At 37.4% G+C, this 21,005-nt stretch overlaps 2 protein-coding genes across 2 annotated transcripts; both read right to left on the reverse strand.

Moving 5' to 3' along the window:
- Positions 1-670: 670 nt before the first annotated feature.
- LOC145895086 (uncharacterized) lies at positions 671-4,595 on the reverse strand. The gene is made up of 6 exons (XM_082983837.1): positions 4,490-4,595; positions 4,280-4,331; positions 2,879-2,947; positions 2,252-2,430; positions 1,538-1,648; positions 671-1,463 (listed from the first exon to the last, which is right to left on the reverse strand). The coding sequence occupies exons 1-6, from the start codon at positions 4,556-4,558 to the stop codon at positions 1,320-1,322; spliced, it is 624 nt and encodes a 207-aa protein (XP_082839963.1). The 5' UTR covers positions 4,559-4,595; the 3' UTR covers positions 671-1,319.
- A 1,731-nt stretch (positions 4,596-6,326) lies between these two features.
- LOC145895392 (glutamine--fructose-6-phosphate aminotransferase [isomerizing] 2-like) lies at positions 6,327-19,924 on the reverse strand. The gene is made up of 19 exons (XM_082984196.1): positions 19,836-19,924; positions 19,427-19,534; positions 19,253-19,363; positions 18,809-18,934; positions 18,488-18,546; positions 18,179-18,313; positions 17,303-17,364; positions 17,039-17,118; positions 15,131-15,248; positions 14,809-14,879; positions 13,358-13,479; positions 12,312-12,479; positions 11,986-12,098; positions 10,517-10,682; positions 10,117-10,231; positions 9,909-10,036; positions 8,982-9,149; positions 8,025-8,186; positions 6,327-7,843 (listed from the first exon to the last, which is right to left on the reverse strand). The coding sequence occupies exons 1-19, from the start codon at positions 19,840-19,842 to the stop codon at positions 7,799-7,801; spliced, it is 2,064 nt and encodes a 687-aa protein (XP_082840322.1). The 5' UTR covers positions 19,843-19,924; the 3' UTR covers positions 6,327-7,798.
- Positions 19,925-21,005: the final 1,081 nt, after the last annotated feature.

The raw sequence follows: 21,005 nt of genomic DNA on the forward strand, positions 1-21,005 counted from the left end.
TTTTAAATCTCGGTCCGTCGTGTCGAGAAAAGTGGCAGAGGCTACAATGCCTTTGCTGCGAAGCCTGTGCAGTAGGGCAGTATTTTCCAACCTTTTTGAGCCACGGAACACTATTTTTATCAAAATAATCGTGCGGAACACCAAATTGTTGGAAGTACTGCGACATTGTACTTAACCAGCAACAGGCTCGCGCAATTACATTCTTATAATTACAAAACGAATCTTATTGTTTCACAACAATAGAACATTCAAACAGGTGATAGTGGATAATTATTTTCATAAAAAAGGTGATTTTCGACCCCTGTTCCACGGAACATCAGTTAAACTAATAAATTTCTTGCGGAACACCTGATGATCTTTAACGGAGCACTGGTGTTCCTCGGAACACCGGTTGAAAATCACTGCAGTAGGGCAATCTGCATGATTGCTATAAGGGATAATTTTGTTTTCGTTTTTATAATGTGTGGTGGTCTGTGGGAGTAATTAGATTTCTGCAAAGATATTTTCGCTAGTGCGACGAAAGAATAGGAAAATGTCTCAAAAAATGAGTTTTGGGCCGCTGTGTTTTTTGATCATCATACAGCAAGTCTCAAAACGCACAGCGTGGGGCGAGTTCCGAGACGATGGATGTTCTGGCAAAATGCATAGCACGAAACACTTTATAGTGGGTTTATTGCACTTTGGAATCACCAGTCAAACGAAGTGTGTCAAAACCATCGTGAAAAGTTAAGACTATACTAAATTCCAACTGGGTTATCATAAAGGACGAAGTACTATGAAAACATTGTGGTGGAACACATTGATATAACAAGAACTAAGAGCATTGTCATCAGAGAATAAGATCCTTCAGTCTTATGGGTGGGGAGAGCCATTACTGGTATGTACGTGTAACCGACACTATAATTATGCGCGAAATTCTACACTTGTTACTTTGAAGATAACACAACAAAACGTATTTTTACCGTAAAAAAAACAAGACAAATGAAGCTTTAATCTACACAGTTTGGGCCCTGAAGAGTAATATATATTTAACACCAATGCAACGATCAAGAAAGTTTCGCCGTGAAAAGCAGGAAAAAGTATATCAATATACTCCCTCTTCGCAAAAACATCACGCCCTGTCTTCCACTTGATTGTGACGTAATAATCTCGTACCGAGCCCGAACTCTCACTTAATTTCAGCACCCACGGACCAAAAGGCTGCACAGGCAGCAACTATTTATACATGTATAATGACTGCGCCACGTATAAAGTTTAGGGTGCAGAGATAGTTAGATAAGCGACGCAGGGAAAAAAGGAAAGATTTAAATGCTATGACGTCATTGTGATGACGTAGGCGCAGTAGCTTCGTACGTGTGCGTGGACGTTTGCGCGTCGGCCGGCGCCGCGGGAAGAAGTCCAGCGTTTTCGGTGGATTCAGGTTGCGGTCGTGAAATTACTGTAGTGTAGGGTGGCGGCGGTTCCTGAAAAACATAACGTTACAAGTTTATCATTTTTGCCAAAAAGAACACACTATGGTTAGGCAAAACGCACTTACCAAGTAAGGTAAGTTTTGGGGAGGGTTGGGATCCACCGACGTTCCCGTTTGCTCTGCAGTGCCACTGGTGGACGGAGAATACGGAGGTAGGGCCACTTGAGGGCGGTATGGCTGTGTGTTGCAAATAAATTTGTTGGTCTTATTTCTGACAAGTTTGTGGTCTTATCACTTCGTGTTTGTGCGATATTCGCTCAGAAAACATAAAAGCATAAAATCAAACTTATTTGTGTCCGATCTTACTGACAAGCAACTGCAAGTAGTCAACAACAGTGTTAATTTGGCAACAAAAATGTCGCCATATTCGTGACATATAATGCTCGAATTAGCACGTTTTCAAAAATAGCAGCAAAATTATGAGAAAATCCGTTATTAGTGTTCCTAAGCAGCAAAATAATTTGCACAGTCAGTTTTCCACACGTTGTCGCTCTTGTGCAGGAACAGCGAAATATTACAAGGAAATACGCGGGAAGAGGTGGTAACCAAGCATTGTGACGTCACACCCACAGTTACAAGGCCGCAATCTGGTTGCGACTGGAACTATGCGTATGATGCGACCACATGACTGAGCTGTGCTAGTTCAAGTGGAAATAAACGTGCATATTATAGAATATATATTTATGCAAGGGTGCCAATAGCACAGTATTGATCACTGTTTCTTAACCGGGGTGTCTGTGTTTGTCTGACAACTATTAATGCAAATATTGGGCTTCTAACCTTCCAAACGCTATCCTCTTCTGAATCCCTTCTCGAAGAATATCTTCGCAACCTCCGGAAAACACTAAAAGATGAATTCCTTCTCAAAAAATTATTGTAGCCCTCATTGGAGCTGCTGCAGTAGTAACCGCAACACGAGAAAATGGCGGTGATGACAACGAACGCGACAACCCAAAACCCTGCAGAGAACAACAAATGTTATGAACCAATTGTGATCAGTGACAAATCATAGTATTTTTCTTTGCTTGTAAAAAAAAAGACAATTTAAACAGAATGTTTGTTTGCTGGTTTGTCTAACTATGGTTTGTATATTGACCGTTTAGGTGTAGTCACCTAAAAAAAGCTGCAAAGGTATAAAATGTTACATTTTTTTAACAGCAGATCAAAGTATTCTTATTAAATGTTTCACTGTAATCCAAACCATGGCGTCATTTTCAATAAGTTTTATCTGAGGACTAAGTGCAACTAATGCGTAACATGTCGCCTCAAATCGGATTTCTTTGTTTGCACAATGTTATCGTTACGCGCTGAAAGTCACATGACACATGATTGATTGTCCAGTCATTTTAATGCGACAAATCCTCTGTGTTTTTAGCCATATCCTGGATGTAACAAACTTGTACTTACACCAAACTTTCCACACTTCTTGCCAACAGCAGTTTTGATAGTGTTCTCCACAACAATACGCTGTAATACCTGCAAATATATACACGTCCAATTCAAGAATAATAGCCAACTTCCTGTGAAAATACCGACGTATCGACACTTGTGTCAATGCGTAATACGACAGAGCTGTTGTCTAAGTTGCGCAACACTTTCCTTCCAACCAAGAAACCCAAATTCTAGATTGGAAAAACACTGGGAGTTGACTATACGAGCAGAACTATAGCAACAGCTACAATGGACTTCTCGTAACTTTAGTCAAAATTTGGAAACAGCTGGATAACATGAATATTAACAAATAAAAACAAAAACAACCAAAGTAAATGCCCTTATCTTCTTAAAGTTTTCTAAATTATGTTGTGAAACAAATGTGAAAAATGGTTGTGTTATACGCTAAAAGTTGACATGGGTGACATCAGCAGTTTTTTAAAAAGTTTGAAGTGTCTTGAGGATACCAGTTACCACAGAGTTCCCCGGTTTCCGCGTACATTCTGCGTAGGCAGACCTCTGGCTCTAGGAGTCAAACAACAACAAAGTTCTTCCATGGAAGAGATCACTTAAAGATTATTTACCCAATCGGGGACAATGACTGTCCGTTGGGGAATTAAATCTTTAACAATGCACTTTTATGGAAAGAGGTTTAATTCACGGCTATTGTTTTCCTATTTTGTGCAGTCGTTCACCTATTTTGTAGGCATAAATATAAAAATATATTTTCCTTTCCGCACCAAAATACTACATTTCTGCAGCCGTTTTTTCAGCCATTGATTTCCTTCTGGAGATTTTTCATCAAACTTCCCATTTTGGTCCGTTTGGATGCCCACGCGCGGCAGTCAGCAGCAAATGATATCCCTTGTTTACTGGGAGGTTGTCAATCGTTCATAACATTCAATGGTATTTCACGGTCGGGAAGCTAAGCACCGCAACATTATGCATGTAGCACCGATAATAACTACGTAATACATTACGTAATCGAACAACAAAGTACCACGCCTTGATATATGCATATGCAGTCAACGATACACCCGGTTGGGTTTGCCATACAGTCTACTGTACCCTTGTTACGAAATAATACGTGCTAACTACAAAGGAATTGAAATAGGGCTCGTGTTGTTGGACGAGAAAACGTGACAATAAAAGCTAGTTAAAATTCGATATTGTAAGAAAAAGCCGTAAATAAACTAGATGGCTGAGAACATGACAGTTTTTTTTCTGCACTTTCGGGCACTACAATAATTATTTTGTTTGCATGATTAGCAGCAAACAAAGCCCTTCAACCGAATTCAGTAACTGCAGAAAGCACAAATAATTCCATGCAAGCAAAAGGAAGTCATGGCCTCGTGATGTAAATACTTCATTACTTACCGTAGCAGTATCGCAGGGGGTATCCAAATCCAGCATCACACACAACATCGGCCTATATAGACAAAAACACATAATGCATTTTTTGTTTGGTACTTTTAATGGTTGTTTGGTGCAAAAAGCAGGAATATTAACGTTTGTAATCCTACAAGTTAAACACATTCAGTACAAAAAAGGTTGTCCGTCGGTCCACAACATGGGTTTATTGCTTACCGTGGCATAATGAAGCTGGAATATCCACACAAAAATCCCAAACTGACAAGGTAAGCGCCTGCTCTTCATGGTAAACACAAAATCACATCAATAACCTAATAATACTAAATACAAACGTGAATGTGTTGTTTAGTATTCCCAACAATACTAACGCTTAAAACAACCCACAGAATACTTCATACTTTAAAAATTGTATCATATGTATATTATAAATGGCATATGGTAAGACATTCTAGCAAAGGACTGACTGTATTATAGACAACCTCTAGTTTTTGCAAGAGCACTGTGTTCGTGCGGCAAGTGGTCTAAATAAGTCTTGGGGCTGACGGTCACGTATCAATCAAGCAAACTGAACAGGTCCAGCAATCAATAGATTTTTCTATGACTAACTATAGATTAATACTAGTACAACATAATATATATGCGCTCATTTGATAATTAGTGTGGTTGTTTCAAAAAACTTGAAAACATAGCCTACTAAAAAACTAATTTTATCTGAAATAAAGAGGTAAACTATTATGTGTTCTACTATTTTGAGATAAGATGCATGGTTTGTATGTCAGTCAAAGTTACAGCTGCATTAAAACGATCTCTGTACTTGTAAAGCGGCCAAATGAATTTAACTGAACTTAACTACTCTGCAACAAAAAATAATATCACGCTACTAAAATGCCCCTCCCTTCCTATCGGATTACAGTATGTTGCAAATACACATACACTTAGTGATAGTTTTCAAATATGCTGTCAATACACATGTAAAAACCCTACTCCTAGTTTGGTTTCCAAAAACGAACTGCTGGTTCTACAGTAACTTCACTAGCTTCTTTTAAAAATTACAAACTTTTGTCACATCACAAAGTCGATGGATTCAATAAGCCCTGCATCAATAGATTCAATCAAAACGAATAAGGCTAATGTTGTCTTGTAGCCAGCTGCACATAAAGCTGTTTACTTCCATGAGCATAACACGCACAAAACAGCACAGCGACGCCTCTGTTATAACTTTGGGACAATGAAGCGAGCAGTTGGCGCAAGTTGGGCAACGGGAGGGGAGGAAGCAATTTATCATGACAAAAGCTCGGCACGACTAAACAATCTAGCAGGAAGCACTAGCAAAGCAGAAGCCCACGGTACTGCCATCGGTGGCATTGGTTTGATGTTTCCGCAACAAAATACGGTGTAAGCAACAGAATACTTGCTACGTTTTACACCAACAACGGTGGTGTTACATATCGCTTATATTGTTACCAATTACTAAATTACTTACGCGAGTTAACATTGATCATTATTGTTGTCGGTCACGTATTTTTCAACGTGGCTGACAAAGGGGTGATGAATAGAGTTGAACTTTCATATACACCAAAAAATGTTAATACCGAAACATTTTTTCAAATGGCGTCACTTATAGCTACACTAAAACAGACCTCTTCCAATTTTCTACAACTTTTGCGATTGCCTATTACATAATATCCTAAAATATAGACTCATTTCCTTCATTAAAAATGGTCTCTGATATCACTTTTAGGGTAAATATATTTTGAGTAAATCTGACGGTAAAATATATTGGGTACTGGCATATGAGAGGTCTATCCTTCGACAGACATTACACATAAGATAATATATCAATTTTTTGTATTTGACTATATTGTGTTAATGCAATTTCCAAAATGGGCAAACGGTAAAAGATATACGGGCGCACGCTCGGAAAAACATTAATAAGTTTCGAAAATTCCAGAATTGGCTGTCGTTCTGCGTGGAGATTAATGCATATTGACAAGGTCGTGCTGTGACCTCTGGATCTATTTTACCCATGGAGAAAAAACAATATTTCAAAATGCAAGGTACAAAGTTTATTTATAAATCTCGCGTATAAGCCGTTAACTGCACTCAGTATATCATAGCACATTCGGCAAAGCAAGACGAACAGCTAATGGTAACATAGAAGTCTTGAACTACAACGACAATTCATGAAACGCCATGAAGAAATATCTTTAGTTAAGAATTCCGAATTTGAAGGTTTCGTTTAAGTAAGGATTGTACAAGGGTTTGTAATCAGTAAACCACGTCCTGTCAAAAAAGCAAGGGTGAAAGCGATTTTCAAATATTAAGATAGCTTGTACACGTTTAACAAACTGTGTGATCGACACTGCATTTAGTTGGTATAATACTTACACATCCAAACAAAACGTCTATAAAACAAAGAATTGTGCTACGCAGGGTTAAAAATGTGTTTTGCTGCTTTGATTGCAAATGCAAGCATAGTTTCAAATTTCGACTTCCGATAATTAAAAATACTCGCAAAAAACTACAAAATAAGTTCGGGATATAGTTTGTGTTTGATCGTTTGGGAATGTGGGGAGAGTCGGTCGACTTTGAGTCACCAACGCCAATTTCAAATGTTCACAGGTTTGCAATACATGTTTCCCATACCACACAGAACTTCAACGTCTTCAGCTGATGCTTACGACAAATCACACTGCTTATAAGTTCAGTAGATTGTACGAGGCATACCAAGTGGTATCGGGATAATCTCACATATTCTTGACCTAAGGTTTATAACATAAAGCATGTTTACGTTTAAATGAGTTATGTAATTAATGTGAACACCTAAAATGTTACATTTTCAAGCGAGAAACGTTGACTCTGGTAGGAAGATTTGAACAAAAAGACACCGTTTTGACGACACTTTGAAACAGAAATGAACAATTTACAAAACATGTGCATTTAAACTACGCGCCGTAAACCAAATGATTTGAACGCATGAACGACACTACCACAATACAACACAAAATACTTCTATATATATTTATATATGTACACGAGTCCCTTGTGTCTGAAGACTGTAAAACAGTGTTATTGCACACGGCCTAGTCTAAAGTCGGCTTACGCAGCAGAACCAAGAAATAACCTGTACAAAATTAAATGCGCTGCGCCCACTAGCGGTTTAAAGCGGCAAATACTTTACAAGTATATTTTGTCTGTTTACGCAATACAACAGAAGTAAGAAGTTTAGGCGACGCGTTTTTTTGATTTCTTTGTGATTTGCTTTCTTTACACTCAGAATTTGTGATTTTGTTTTCAGAAAAACCCTAGAAAAACGTCATAAATGATGAAAGAAGCATTCTGCCGTTTCATACAATGCACCATGAGGCCAAAAAATAATCTACGCTTCGCAAAATGCAAATCAAAACTTGTACTTCTTATGGGATATGGAGGTGTGGGGTTTTAAAAACAAGCGTAGTCACACGGAAGGTACATTGAAATAGTTGCTCGCACCATGAAGTTGATATGAACAAGCCGACCATGATTTTATTCGACGGTCACAGACTTGGCAAGATTACGAGGAAAATCCACCTGCAAAGCAAAATTTCAAGTTTTATTTACTTGCGAAAGAGGGGCTTACCCGGGTTCTGGCAAAATTAAAACTACTATAGTTCTCAAAAAAAGCATTGACGCATTTAAGTATTGTATGCAATGCACCCAATGTTGGGAATCAAATGCAAGGCAATTTGTTTTTTTAAATTTTGCAACTTACGTCAAGTCCTTTCAGTTCGGCAATGTGGAAAGATAGGAGTTGAAGGGGAATGACTGTGAGGATTCCTTGCAGACAATCAACAGTGTGGGGGATACGGAGCAGGTTGGATGCGTATTTCTCACATTCTGTGTCTTCCTTTTCACACACAATTATCGGACGACCCTGAATAAACGGAGAGAGTTTAAAGCTGGATGTTGTTTCGGACCAAATACCACAGGGTTCATTGCCACAAAGTACACTATTTGTAATTGGTAAACATATACTTTGCAACCATGATTCTTCCGAACGACACCAGAGATGTATATACAAAAAAGTTATGTAAATGTATATATCTGTGAATAACGCAGAAGTAATGCCATGCTTTCGCATAGCAAGGCAGGATCGCCCCACTGCGCAGGCCCTTTATATTTGGCGATCACAGCTCTAATATTCTGATCATAAGGTTCACAGGCTTCGCAGCCAAGGCATTGCAGCCAAGCTGGATCAGCCACTTTTCCCGACAAGTCGGAGCGAGATCTGAAAAATCAAGCTCCCAGTGAGGTTTGAACTCACGACCCTGGGCTAACCAGGCCCAACGCTCTACCAACTGAGCTACAGGAGCTCAGTGGCTTCACGGGGTATATTGTGACCAAGGTACACTGGTGCGCTATCTGTAAATAAGGTTTGTTACTCCAGTGATATCACAGCAAAACTAAACAACTTTTATGCATCCCCATGTTGATTAGACGTGCTTATAAAATGTATATACATGGTTTAAGTACAAAGCAAATGCATGTATAGGGCTTCATATCACAAATACGTGACAGAGAATGCAGTAAATAATGCGGCAAAAAACATCTCGCGTTGCCATTATCCTTATAGGAAAGTACATTAAACACAGAAAATATCCGAGCCGTATAGACGTCCGCACCGAGCCATATACTTATGAAGAACCCTCACTTCAACCTTCACACTTACGTGACGTGCCACGACTTGCTGGAGAGCGTTTTGCACTTTATTGTAGACGTGATCTTTAACCACAACCATAAGTACTGGCATCGCATCGTCGACGAGAGCAAGCGGACCGTGCTTCAACTCACCAGCTAATATTCCCTCACTGTGCATGTAAGTTATTTCCTTGATTTTCTGAAAGTGTGCAAGGTTTAAATATCATCACTCATATGGGGCTACAGGTTTTCACTTTTATGATAAAAGATAAAAGCTACAACAAGAATCAAATACAATAATCTGCAATACAGGCGTGTCGTAATGTGGTCACATTTAGGCGTAGTCAGGGAGCGGTTTAATGGTCAATGGATGTATTGGCAGTAATATTACATGCAATGGCATGATTGGCAAGATCGCCCCACTGCGCAGGTCCTTGCTTGGGGATCACATCTAACGTATCGCGAACATGATGGATGTATTGGCTTCACAAAAGTACAATTTTAACAAGACTGATTTTACCTGGGCGTTATTGATGTACAGTCGCCGATAAAAGAGGTCAATTAGTGTTAAAAATATAGAAAAACATAATTTTGTTGTAATATAAAGGCTTTGAAGTGCATATTTCAGGGGGCGTTGCCGTGCTTAGTTTCCAAATGCCAGGAGAGCATTCTTCACACAATGGGGAATTTTAACAGCAAATATAACTTGGCAGCGGGCCGGGAGATTTCCGAGGAATGATTGATAACACGGATAATAATTAACAAGTTATACCGCAGAACGTGTATTGGGCATACATGGTCGTTTATTGACTTATAAAACACCGATGTGGAATAGGAGTGTACATATTCTATGTATGTGTGTCTGTGTATTGTTTTTATTAAATTCACAACAAGTTTGTTCCGAAAACAAATAAGAAACAATTTAATTTTTCATCAGGAGCAAACAAGTCGGACTCACGAGCGCCCCCTCGAGGCAAGTTGCAAAGTTGAAACCTCTGCCCATGACCAGGAGTGACTTTTTCTTGTAAAGACTCTCGGACAATTTTTTGATCTCTTCATCCAGAGCAAGCACCTCCTTGATTTTGTCTGAGAAAAGTCACCACAAAACGTAAAAAACTTCAACTTAAAAACACTCAAAAACTTGTCCGCATGATTTTTGTCCACACCTGGGAGCTCTTTGAGTCCATTGACTATTTCGTTGTAGCGATCTCGCTTGGATAGTCGGTCTTCTGACATCATGAGAGCAAACATGACCAGGGCAACAAACTGACTGGTGTAAGCCTGCGTTTTTACACAAGTCATTATGTTATTGTATAATAGTTTAAGGAGAAAATTAACGGGAAAAGTATACATTGGGCCAAAAAATAACGGTTGATGTTAGTATTTCTGTTAAACAAATAAAAGTTCATACACTGGCGCTGATCGTCTGTTACTACCTTTCGAGTTTCCGGTATATATATTGGACCAAAAACGTATTTATTTTTCACATAAAAGCATGACAACATTATCATAATTTTGAACCTAAATCTCGGCAGTCGTTTAGTGACAATCATCAAGCGTTTCTACCTTTGTGCTGGCCACGCCAATTTCGGGCCCGGCATTTATGTGAACTCCGCAGTCGGTGAGTCTGGATATGGAACTTCCAACCGTGTTGGTAATACCAACAGTGAGTGCTCCACGCTTCTTGCAGTACTGTAAGGCCATTAGAGTGTCCGCCGTCTCGCCCGACTGGCTGCAAAGTTAGTTTTGGTTGAGGGTTGTACATATCACAATGGAGACTTAAATTGAAACGTGAAAATGGGTGAAGCCGAAGAGATTTGAAGTTTCGACCAATGGTGGCGCACCGGTTTGATGGAAATAAATTGTCAAATGGTTATTTTTTGAAAAAATGGGTGATTACGCGCTTGGTTTAAAACATTCTTTTTAATAACACCAGTATGCACGGGACGTTGCATTCAAAATAATTCCTTTCCATTTCAAATTTCAAATGCCAACCGAGGTCCTTCAAACCTGACAAACAGCACACCAAGTTGCGCGCGGACATATAACGCAGAAAATCCCACTCGTATAAAACGCACTCGACAGAAACGAGACGACTACGTGGCAACGGCTTTCTTTGTCAATTTTCCTCAAGGATGTAAAATATCCGGTTTCTGTGTCCGCGTTGGGCGCGTCCATATTTTAGAGGATTGTGGTCGCACGTACTTCTGCGCTAGCTGCCATTCTTATTGTTGGTCCACTTTGCAAAACCGACACACGTAACCCGTTGTCGTTGTCGCAAGAATGTCGTGTGTCGTTGTGTGTTCATAATGCACTTGATGGTATCGCCGTTTTTTTTGCAGTTTGTAAGATTTAACCAAATCCAGCACAATTTACATAATTTTACAAAGTTGCCCCGACGCAACGGCCTGATTTGATACCCTTTATGGTTTTATCGGTGCCCATGCCATTTTATTTCTGTTGTGTACCATTCATCAGCGTAGTTGTTATCCGCGCAAAACATACATGATTGACCTTGCTATTGACAGTGTTTAACACCAACGAGGATGGAATTTTCCGTTATGACCTGTCAGTTGCGAGCCTGCATCGTACAACCTTGCCACAATTTATGGATCCTTTTGATTGGAATTGTTTAACATACGTGCAATGAAACTTGACGTCCTCCACAAAATATCACGCAGCCCACCAGCAAACTCATGGTACTCTGGTTTCTCGTACAGAGCTATTGTGCGAGGCTACGATTGTTTATTTTTCTATGGTCTACGACTCCTATGTATAGTCACAAGTATTCTATCGAAAAGATTATTGTGTGAATGTTTGACAACACACCTTCATATACAGACAAAATTTGGGTATCGTTTGGAAAAGCAACAAAGAAACGTTTTCATACAAAGTGTTTTTTATCAAATTTTTTCATCCAAGCTCACGTTTTCCGCTTTTCGACAAAAAACAACAACAACTCTTACAAAATGCAACTGAAGACCGAACCCAATGATGTCGTGTTGACAAAACAATATCTTAGTACAAAGTCTTACCTGATAAAGAAGCACACGTCATCCCTGAAAATTGGCGTCTGACGATCCAAAAAGTCCGATGCCAGCTCAACCATGACCGGTAGTTCCGTCATCTCTTCGATCAATTGTCTCGTCTATGACGTCACAAAGAAGTAATTTGTGTTTGTTTAATTCAGTTGGACACGTGACAAATAGTAATCGGGGCGTGAATGTCTATAAAATGGTCTTAAAATTCAATAGAACCACAAGTAGCTTAACAAGTTGCCTGCAACAGTACTCCTTGCTTATGCACTAAGTGTTTTAAAAATCATGAAAATTAGCTAAAATGTTATCAACATGCAGTATACCGCAATGGCAGAGTGGTAGCTCGTTCCGCAGGCAATAAAAATTGTACGTCTACATCTCCTAATTTCGTTGATGTGATCCATGAGGCCACCGAGAACAACTCGGCCTTCTTCCCACAGCATGCGACCCCTCATTGTGTTAACAACTGATTCCGGTTGTTCGAAAATTTCCTGTAGAAGGGTTTTCGTGAGACATGCGAAATTTTTGCCCCAACGTCATTCCTATTGTATACTGAAGAAGTCCGAAGTGTTTGTCGTTTAGGACTTAATAAAATGGACATAAGTATTCCGTACAACTGACATTTCGATTAAAATTTTATTTTCAACAAGATTTGTCAGCTTGTAGTGATTAGATTGATAATCTTAACGTTGTAAGTTACCAATTTCTTCGCCACGATGGACCAATGTGTTATATATACACTATTAAATGTTCAAACCAGAACGCCTTCCTAATTTCGTTAAATACGTAATAAGTACGGGTTCAGTTGGTACTTGGTAGGTAAAATAGAAGCAAGCAAAACCGAAACCGAAACGCCAAAACACTTGTTATGAACACTCGATAGGTAAGTAGTGACGTGTCAAAATTACATAAAACCAACAAAGATCTTTTCTCTGCCACGTCCCACTTCCCAAAGGTGCGAAAACACAGTCACACTGTTACGTCATAACCGCACCCGGTAGTTTAGAATGCGTCGATTGTGCTCGTTCAAAGAATTGTTTACTCATCTTGCGTCATTTGGTTGTTTTGTCATTACTTGATTAGAATGGAAAGTCCAAAAGGTGAATTATGCAAGGAGCGAGGACTGGGTCATTACACTTACTTAGTTTTGTTTGTCGAAACCACTTGAAATACGCCACGAAAAACACTTTAATGTCAAGCACATAATTTCACAGAAAGCCAAATATTTTACCAAGCTCTTCCCTTAAAACCTATACATTGACAAGGCAAACGTTGCAAACAGCTTTGCATTGATTGTCTATATCCAATTCCCAATAATAGCTAGCAACAACCTTATTGTTGATGCACTGTTATGTGAAACCGACCCAACCTTTTGCATGAAAGAGGAGTAGTTTCCTTTCATGATCTGCTGCATTTCCATCTGCAACGACATCACAGCTCGCGAGGTTGCTTCGTCCTCTTTGCCTCGTTTTAACCGGTGAATGGTTAAACCTGCATTGGTACAACATATGTTTAAAAGTTCGCACCTTAGTTGCTACTAAAGTAATCATTTTGCGACATAACTAACATGTCAAATGCAAAAATACGCATTTATAAAAAGATATAAACTAAGAACTGTTCAGAATATGGCCTTATTATCCTCAGCGCTTTTTTTCAAGAATAAAGAAATTGTCGGAATAGTTTCCAACCAATCTGATTGTTTCACAAAGACAAATCAGTGCCTTGACAATTTGCTTTGAAAATGCAGTTGCTTCTACTACTCTGACCACGGCACAAGCGAATTTTGAACCACTTTTAGACGTATAATTTCACATAATTTCTACAATCTTGCTGCAGAGTAGTTCATCTGATTACAACCGTTTGAAGCAACCACGAATTTCAGCAGCTGGAAGCAGTTAAATTTACATTCTGTTTGCAGTCACACATTAACCGAAGTCAGGTGCTTTCAGACAGAATATTTCCTAAATTCAGATTGACATAACAATGAACCTATTTGCAATTAGCTTGAAAAAAGGCAAGTTCTAAGAGTTTGAACTTTGCTTTTGTTTCTTTTTATTCTTTCTTTAGCACAGAAACTGACAATGCCATAAAGGCAAAATTAATATTTCTGGAAAATTTTAAACAAAAGATCACACTGATACTGATTGTCCATCACTCTTTGTGAGTTATTTTGGATACCAACAAAGGGAATAATGCTTTTTTCTGTTATAAATACAATTTAAAATATTTTCGGCAGAAAATTAATGATTTTTCTTTGTGAATGACAAAAGCTTTCTAGTAAAGACAAAATTAATGTTACCACATTATAAGGTTTAAAATGGCCTTGTTTAGTAATTTCTTTCTTTCTAAATAAATTATAAAGAGAATGTATGTTAAGTATCATCAAACGTTTTTGCAGTTTTTATATGTTTTATTATTAAGACACTTTAGTCGAAGCGTTGGATTTACTTTGCAAACAAACAGCTTTTTCTGCAATATCATTTGATTAATATGTTAAAAACTACAGCTTATCGGCTCAACAGGTGATTAATGTTCGTTCAAACATTTTCCTGACATCTGCTGTTGACCCTTTTGTTTGCTTAGTCTGCCCTCTTTTGGAGTTTTTGTGATTAGGTAAGAACATTCTTTAAACCCAAAATTTGTCATTGTAAAAACTTACGGAATGCAAGCACAACAGGATTAAAAAAACATAAATAACAAAACTGTCTCTGCTTTCAAGTACACAGAGCAGACAGAATACTTTCTTGGAATTTCATTTTAAAGTATAGTTTTAATTTAAAACAAAATTTTAAACTGAGTAAAAACAAAGTTAAAACTAACCTCCATCAACAGAAGCAGCAACATCATCATCCTCGAGAAAAATAACTTGATTTGTGTGTTCTATGATGGCACTAAAATACACATGCTGTTTCTTTAACAAAAATTTTTACTGTTTTTTTTCTTAAAAATTACTTGGCTTCAGGTGAAAACAATCTTCTTTCCCAACACCACATAAAAACTACTTCCAATAAATTACCTCAAGTTGGAAAATATACACCTGTACTATTTGTTCAGTTTTACATAAAACCCAACAATACAACTAGGCAACATTCCTAAATAAATTTCTGTTTCGCTTCAAAGAATTATCAGTTATATGTTTCACCTGGCATCGGAGGCAAAATAAAATTCAATTCCTTCTCCATTTGCTTCACTCTGAGAAACAAGTTCTGTTGTGCTGTTCAACCTCCCCATAGTGTGGTTATGAACATTCACATTTTGTGCTTGAGAGAAACAAGAACTTTGGTTGAGGCTGGGCATTCCAGTATAGGCAGGACTGGTACAAGTGACAACTTCAAGATGTAATTAATTAAATTTGGGCCAAGGGGTATTGGTAGCACACTGGTGCTAAAAGGTAATTAACTTATCCATGTGACAATCCAGAACATTATATCACACACACATATCATGCAAAACACAAATTAACAGGAAGTGCAGAAACGGCAATTTTGTTTCAAAAAAGGCCACTAGAATTTCACAAAGAACAATATTTTTGTATTGCTTTTAAGTTTATGGAACAACAGTCTATCTAAGATGGACAATAATATCCAAAGCCTCTTTTAACAGGATGATAAAGACATTTTTCTATACTACAAAAGTACTACAATACTACAAAACACACTGCAAACATTTTGAATAATTTTAGTTCTAGCTTGATTAAATGAACAATCACATGCACGAGTGGTGAAAAAAAAAATTCAAAATGTCAATGAAATTACAAAACTACACCTCAAAGTGTGAAATAATTGGAAAATTTTTTGATGCCACTTATAGCATGGGTGGTTGATATTATTTTAAAATTATGGTGCGTTAGCATTAAAAAAATTTAGATTTAATTATAGATTGCAAATTTTGTGGCAAAGTTTCTTAAAACAATCCTTGGTCTGCAGTCTCATAAAAAAAATCCCCTGAATTGGTGAAATTATTGAACAAAATTGATTGGCGCAAATCTTACCACCTCAATATAAAGAGATTTTAGGAAACGCTTTTTTGAAATGACTACTGCCATGCACTGTCGAGTTACCAGAGGCATCGGTGTCAACACAGTTTTCGAAATGGTTCCTTTTCGCAGTTTTGCCCTTGGACGCTCTAAGATATTCACTTAACAGATGCATTCCCCCGGTTGCACTAGATCTACGTTGTTCACTGTCTGACGTAATAATCCAACAATTCAGCGTAAAATTGGTCATTATCCACTTTTTCAATTACATTTCTTACATTTTTTTTTTTTAACAAAATCGCGACAGTAAATGCGACAGTTTTTTGTCTAATACTTTCAAACAATTTGTGTAATTTAAATTAAAACAAAATTCTATGTTAGTTTGTGAGAAAACAAATGTTTCAACTTAATATAGGTGAATTCATGTGTAATCTGTTGTTGCATTACAACTAATTTTCATTTAACATGCATCTAACAATTCAACTAGCTGTTAATTTCTAAAACTATACAACAACTTCGCATTACCCAAAGCTTACAAAACAATCTTATTGAGGTTTTGAAAGTTTATGGAAAACCAGGAATTTCTCATGTAAAAATTTTCTTTCTTCATTTTCATTGTACAGGTGGGCATGCTTTATTGAATCAATCACAATTTAAGTTGTTTTACCGTGCATGTTTTTTACCTAGCAGCCCCCAAAGATTGAGGACATTTAAGGGAAAGAGTTTAGTATTCCAACAAGTAAACATTGTCTTAAAAACATAACAACGTTTCTTGTTTCACGACATTGAGATCCTTGATGCTATGATATTAGTTCATTAAACTAAAATTTTATCGAAAGAAAAATAGTGCACAACATTTTTCACGTTTGGGTGTTATGTGGGCAACCTTTACTGGCGCATGCCGACGGCCCATGTAGACCTCCTTTCATTTTCACATAAACTATTACGATGTACAAGACAAGACAACAACAATACATACAGGGTTAGAGAAAGCATGCAAAAAAGTACATGACTGTTAGGTTAGTGTTAAACTTAACTGGAGGCAACAACTTAATCAGGCAGAATTGAACTTACTTGAGCTGTAAAGGATAGGAATGTGGTCAGTGGACAGTTTTGATTTGCTACGAACTCCAATCAGTAAAGGACTGCCACGTCTGTTAAATAATACATTGCTTGCAATAAAAAATAAGCAGGTGAATCTGTGTAAACGTTTTTAAAACTCTCTGCTCGGTTGCTTTGACCTTGTTTACAATGCAATCAATCAAAACTCAAAAAAAAGGGACTGAAACCCAATGTGTGATAATTGACACACATCATTTCTTTTGTGGAAAATATTACCTGGTTGCTACACACTGTCCAGGATAATAAATGCTTTTGAAGACCAATGCAAAGGCTCCCTCCTAAAACAAAAGAGTTAGAAAATATAACCATATTCATTTTTTGTACCAAACGTATTATATGTATTTCTGTTGTTATTTAACATGAGTCAAGTATAGACTAAATAATAAACACAATATAAATTCAACATTGTTGTCATTTATATCATAGAACAAAGGGGTAAAATATGACAGTTATCAATGAGTGTTTGCTTGGGTGGAAACGCCCACTCGCTAAGTCCAATACAGCATTTCAGAATTTTTTGTGAGATGAATTGTAAACAAACTTAAACACACACAGTTTAAACTACGTCAGCGACATGCTGGAGTCATCAGATTTGCTACAGCAAGCAGCATGACGATTGCTAGGCAAATACCAATAATGACGTAGAGGGGAAGTGTGCGCGGTGACGTAAGTTAAATTTCCCAATCATTATGTGACTACAACAAACATAACAATGTTAATATCAGAGCATTTTGTGCCATACTCAAAGTTTATTATTTTACAAAAGAAAATTAGTATTCAAGTAGCAAAACATGCCTTTGGGAGATAAACCCCCTTGGATAATGTAATGTTATCATAAGTTATACTACTTTCATATATATGCAGAGTTGTATTGGACACACCGGTTCAACTTAACATTTCCAGCACCATGCCAAATCACTAATCATCCATATGTTTATTTAGAAGTAGGAATTTCTTTCTGCCAAGACACTGAATGTAAATAGGCACAAATCTTACAGGCACCATGCAACAATTTTGCATATATGACTAAAATCAAATCGCAACACACAACAAGCTTGATATTGTATTATGTTGTATGTTTAAAGTTGTTACCAGTTGCTTTATAACTCTTTCAACCAGGGTGGAAAATCTTATGTCCTCATTTTCACGGTTGTCCCACAAGTATTTGATAAGTTTGGCAATCACTTCTGTGTCTGTTTCTGACTCGAACTGATAATTGTGACTTTCCTACAAAATTTTTACTTATATTGAAACAACTTTTTTGTTAAAATTTATTAAAATTTCTGACACTTTTACAACAACAATTAAGCGTTAATTTTATCAAAATCCGCCAAAATTTAGTTTCATAAACTCAGTACAACACAACAAAACAAATCAGCTTTATACAATTTTATATATTACCAGAAAAGTTTTGATTGTTTTGTAGTTGGTAAGAATTCCATTGTGGACGACAACAAATCCTGTAAAGCATCAAAATGCATATTTGCTTTCACATAAATAGTTCAAAGATTTTACATAGAAATTTGTCCTCGGCATGAAATGTATATTGTTTATTTTTAAGTGATACTGACGATGCCAAATTGTATCAGAAACAACATAACAACAAATGACTTGTTAAAAAATCAGATACTGAGTCTTTGTTGCCCATAAGACTGTTGGTAGATTCCTACATAATTTACGAGTTTTTTTTTTAAATTAATGATCTTACTCCACTATTCTCACCATTGTCATTGTCAGATCTTTGTGGATGGCTGTTCACAGAGTTTGGAACACCATGCGTTGCCCATCTTGTGTGTGCAATGCCACAATGGGTATCAAACTCAATTTCCATATTCAGCTGATCATCTTCTGCAAGTTATAGTTTTGACTGTCAGGATATGTTCATCCAAATGGTGTGCACTTATTAAACCCCTCGATAGAAAAGCTAGTTTATAGAACAATGTAATTCCAGTCTTTCAAAGCAGACCACTGTTTATGAAAACACCAAAACTCAAAATATCTTTTGTTTGATTCACTCTATGAGTATATTGTTAGTCTGACTAGTCAACTTACTTCAGCCATACAAATACGGAAGTCATACAAATACTACAATTGAAATTACAAACAATACCACCTTATAAGGACAAATAAACAAAAATTTCACTGCACAAACAACACTGTACTTACTAAAAACCTTTTCTTCCAGAAACTTTACTTTTCCTCTTTGCTTGATCAATGAAGTAACTGGTTTCTTGCCAGTATCTTGTGGTGATGAGTTGTGTCCGTCAAATGCAATACCTTAAAAATACATACGGTAAAAATAAAACTGATCACTATACAAAAGTTTTAAATACAACTTACCAGCTGAATCATATCCACGATACTCAAGTCTTTTTAGGCCATTTACCAAAGTTTCAAGAATGTACTTTCTGTCTCTAGGAGTGCAATAGTTGATGTAGGCAAAAATACCTGCATAGAAATAAACAGAATTAGTTAAGTTGCAAAATGTGACAATCGAAATTAAGCACAAACATGTGCAATTTTTTAGTGAACAATATGCAATCAGCCATTGTTGTGCAACACATTTACTTTGCAACAGTGTGGTACAGCAGACTACCAGTTGCAGGCTTCGCAGCAGGCGCTTATTTCAATCGCAATGATTTTTGTAAAAAATAATTGTAATACCACCCACAACCAAGGATCATGGCTATTGATTGATTATACTGGCATTTCAGCAGTTGTATCAACAAATTAACAGTATTCAGCTTACCACACATATTGAAGATACAGCAAGTTGACTGGGTACAAAAAAATAGAAGATTTTATTTTGAACAACAGTTGAACAGATTTTAAAACTGAGAACAAAAAATAAATGAAGCCAATGTATGTAGACCACACTACTACATATAACGGGACTTCCCATCGTAGAACAAACAATATAAACATAATAGAATCTGCAGCATTGCAGTTTCACTAAAAATCGGGTTGTATTTGGTATATATATAATATGATATATCAGTATCAACACGTCGCAACCTGCACACCGGTGGAAAGCATTTATATAGCAGAGCAGCCACTAAAAAACACTAAAAATACTAAGCCGGTCACCGTCACAAGACCTGACGTGTACGGTTCCACGTTTGCCCATAACTGAGCTGCAGCTGAAAAACTCCGACAGTTTTATTCGCCAAGCAACCAGCGGGCCCCGTAGCGCCACACCCTCTCCCCACCCCCTGCCACGAACACCGAAACTTTCCACAACAAAGCGCTAGGGTTGCCAGACAAAAATATTTTTTCAGAAAAAGGCTGATCAGATGAAATTGTTTCGAAAAGATGGAAATTAAAATACGAAACTAAATTATACTCAGATGAGTAAACTATGATTTTACCATTTTTCACAGTCGACTATATATACGTACCGTAGGTTTGCTGCTGCAATTTTTTTTTCAAAAAAAAGGCTTTTGGCAAAATTTAAATAAAATGGCCTGTAATCAAACAAGTCCATGAAAGATTTTGCGGCTGGTCCGCGAGCAACACAAGACTTAATTACAAAAAGCATTCAACTTAACAATATTGTCGTCTTTTATGCGCACAACCATTTTGTTATGCAACATTTTCATCACTTTTCTGTTAAACCTGTGACAACTTTTGATCTTCGTGTTTGGTTCTTAACCTAATTTAGCCAAAAGCTGCAGAGGTTTGTTAGCAAGTTATCAGGAGTTGCAGTAATATTACATATTACATGCAATGGCATGAGATGCAGGATCGCCCCACTGCGCAGATCCTTGCTTAGCGATCACAGCTAACGTATCGCGATAATGAGGTTTTCAGGCTTGGCAGCCCAGGCAATGCAGCCAAGCTGGATCAGCCACTTTTTCCTGACAAGTCGTAGCAAGATTTGAAAAATCAAACTCCCGGTGAGGTTTGAACTCACGACCCT

The sequence above is a fragment of the Ascidia mentula genome, chromosome 3 (assembly GCF_947561715.1).
Source record: "Ascidia mentula chromosome 3, kaAscMent1.1, whole genome shotgun sequence".
NCBI lineage: Eukaryota > Metazoa > Chordata > Ascidiacea > Phlebobranchia > Ascidiidae > Ascidia > Ascidia mentula.